Here is a 1,622-nt window from a genome sequence, read left to right as displayed (position 1 = left end):
CAGACCCGCAAAACAGCTAGTTGGCTGGCAGCAGAGCTCTCAAAAGAGGGCCACCAGGTGGCTCTGCTGAGTGGTGAAATGATGGTGGAGCAGAGGGCTGCGGTGATTGAGCGCTTCCGAGAGGGCAAAGAGAAGGTCCTGGTGACCACCAACGTGTGTGCCCGAGGTGAGCAGAGCGTGTGGCCTGGTCTCCCAGGCTCCAGTCCCAGGCCCCGTTAGCGAGAGAAATCCCTGTATATGGAAAACTCAGGTGGGCTCAGGGAGATGGCTGGGGTTGGTGGTGACATTCCTTTCTGTGAGAGCCTGGATTTCCCTCAGTTGATGAGAACTTACACAGAAGCTGGGAGTCCCGACTTGTGGTGGAAGGAAACGTACAGGCATCTGACTGGTTGTGTGTGGAGCCTGCTCTTCCCGGGGCAGCCAGCGAGTTTTCAGCTACAACTCCAGTTACTTGTGTCTGGCAGAGGCTGTATTACTGATCGCATAATCTTGTCAGCACCTGCCAAAGTTCTGTTCTTCTCCTCTGGGTTCCACTACGTGTCTGTGTGCCTCTCTCTCGTACCTGGTTCCTGCCTGTCCCAGACTCTCCCTCAACCTGAAGTTGGTGGACGTTGGCCTGACTGTGGGCGACAGTGATTTTTGTCTCCTGTCATCACCCCTCTCTATCTCCAACTCTCCCTCATGCAGGTATCGATGTTGAACAAGTATCTGTTGTCATCAACTTTGATCTTCCCGTGGACAAGGATGGGAACCCAGACAACGAGACCTACCTGCACCGGATCGGGCGCACCGGCCGCTTCGGCAAGAGGGGCCTGGCAGTGAACATGGTTGACAGCAAGCACAGCATGAATGTTCTGAACAGAATCCAGGAGCATTTTAGTGAGTCCCTGGAGGGTCCTCTGCCTGGTGCCCTTTCCTGAGTGGGAGAAGTCAGTGGGGAGAGGAGGNTTTTTTATTTAATGAGGCTTGGAAAATTTTCAGTTTACTGGATATTTGTATTTTCTCTTTGGGGGAGTGGCTCATTCTTGTCTCATTTATTATTGGATTGTCAGTCCTTAGTGATTTTTTGTTTTTGTTTGTTTGCTTTTTGGCAGCTGGCTGGTACAGGGATCGAACCCTGGACCTTGGTGTGATCAGCACCATGCTCTAACCAACTGCGCTAAGCAGCCAGCCCCCTCAATGATTTTTAGCAACCTTTGTATATTAGGGAAATTAGACTTTGTCTTGAGTGGTGAATGTTTTCCTAGTTTCTCTTTACAAACTTTTTTTCTCCCTGAGTCAAGTGAAGCAGCTAGAGTAGAGAAGGAACAAAGAAATCTGTGACTGGTTGTGATCAATTAGTTGTAAACACCACTTGCACTCAGACCCAGGTTTAATGCTACACAAAAGTTTTTGTTTGTTTGTTTTGTTTTTTTGTGGTTGGCTGGTGCAGGGACCCAAACCCATGACCTTGGTGTTACAAGGCAGTGCTCTAACCAACTGAGCTAACCGGCCAGGCCCCAAAATTTAATTTTTTTTTTTTTTTTTTAAAGATGACCAGTAAGGGGATCTTAACCCTCGGCTTGGTGTTGTCAGCACCACGCTCAGCCAGTGAGCAAACCGGCCATCCCTATATGGGATCC

The 1,622-nt window shown here is 49.5% G+C and overlaps 1 protein-coding gene across 1 annotated transcript in view; it reads left to right on the top strand.

Moving 5' to 3' along the window:
• The window catches only part of LOC103590527 (ATP-dependent RNA helicase DDX19B), a 65,104-nt gene that overhangs the window by 61,924 nt on the left and 1,558 nt on the right, over positions 1-1,622 (top strand). Inside the window, exons 11-12 of the mRNA XM_008572768.1 lie at positions 4-166; positions 688-879. Of these exons, the coding sequence (XP_008570990.1) occupies positions 4-166; positions 688-879 (355 nt within the window). The remainder of the gene's footprint in view (positions 1-3; positions 167-687; positions 880-1,622) is intronic.

The sequence above is a fragment of the Galeopterus variegatus genome, unplaced genomic scaffold (assembly GCF_000696425.1).
Source record: "Galeopterus variegatus unplaced genomic scaffold, G_variegatus-3.0.2 Scaffold835, whole genome shotgun sequence".
NCBI classification, from domain to species: domain Eukaryota; kingdom Metazoa; phylum Chordata; class Mammalia; order Dermoptera; family Cynocephalidae; genus Galeopterus; species Galeopterus variegatus.
This window is presented reverse-complemented; position numbering and strand designations above follow the sequence as displayed.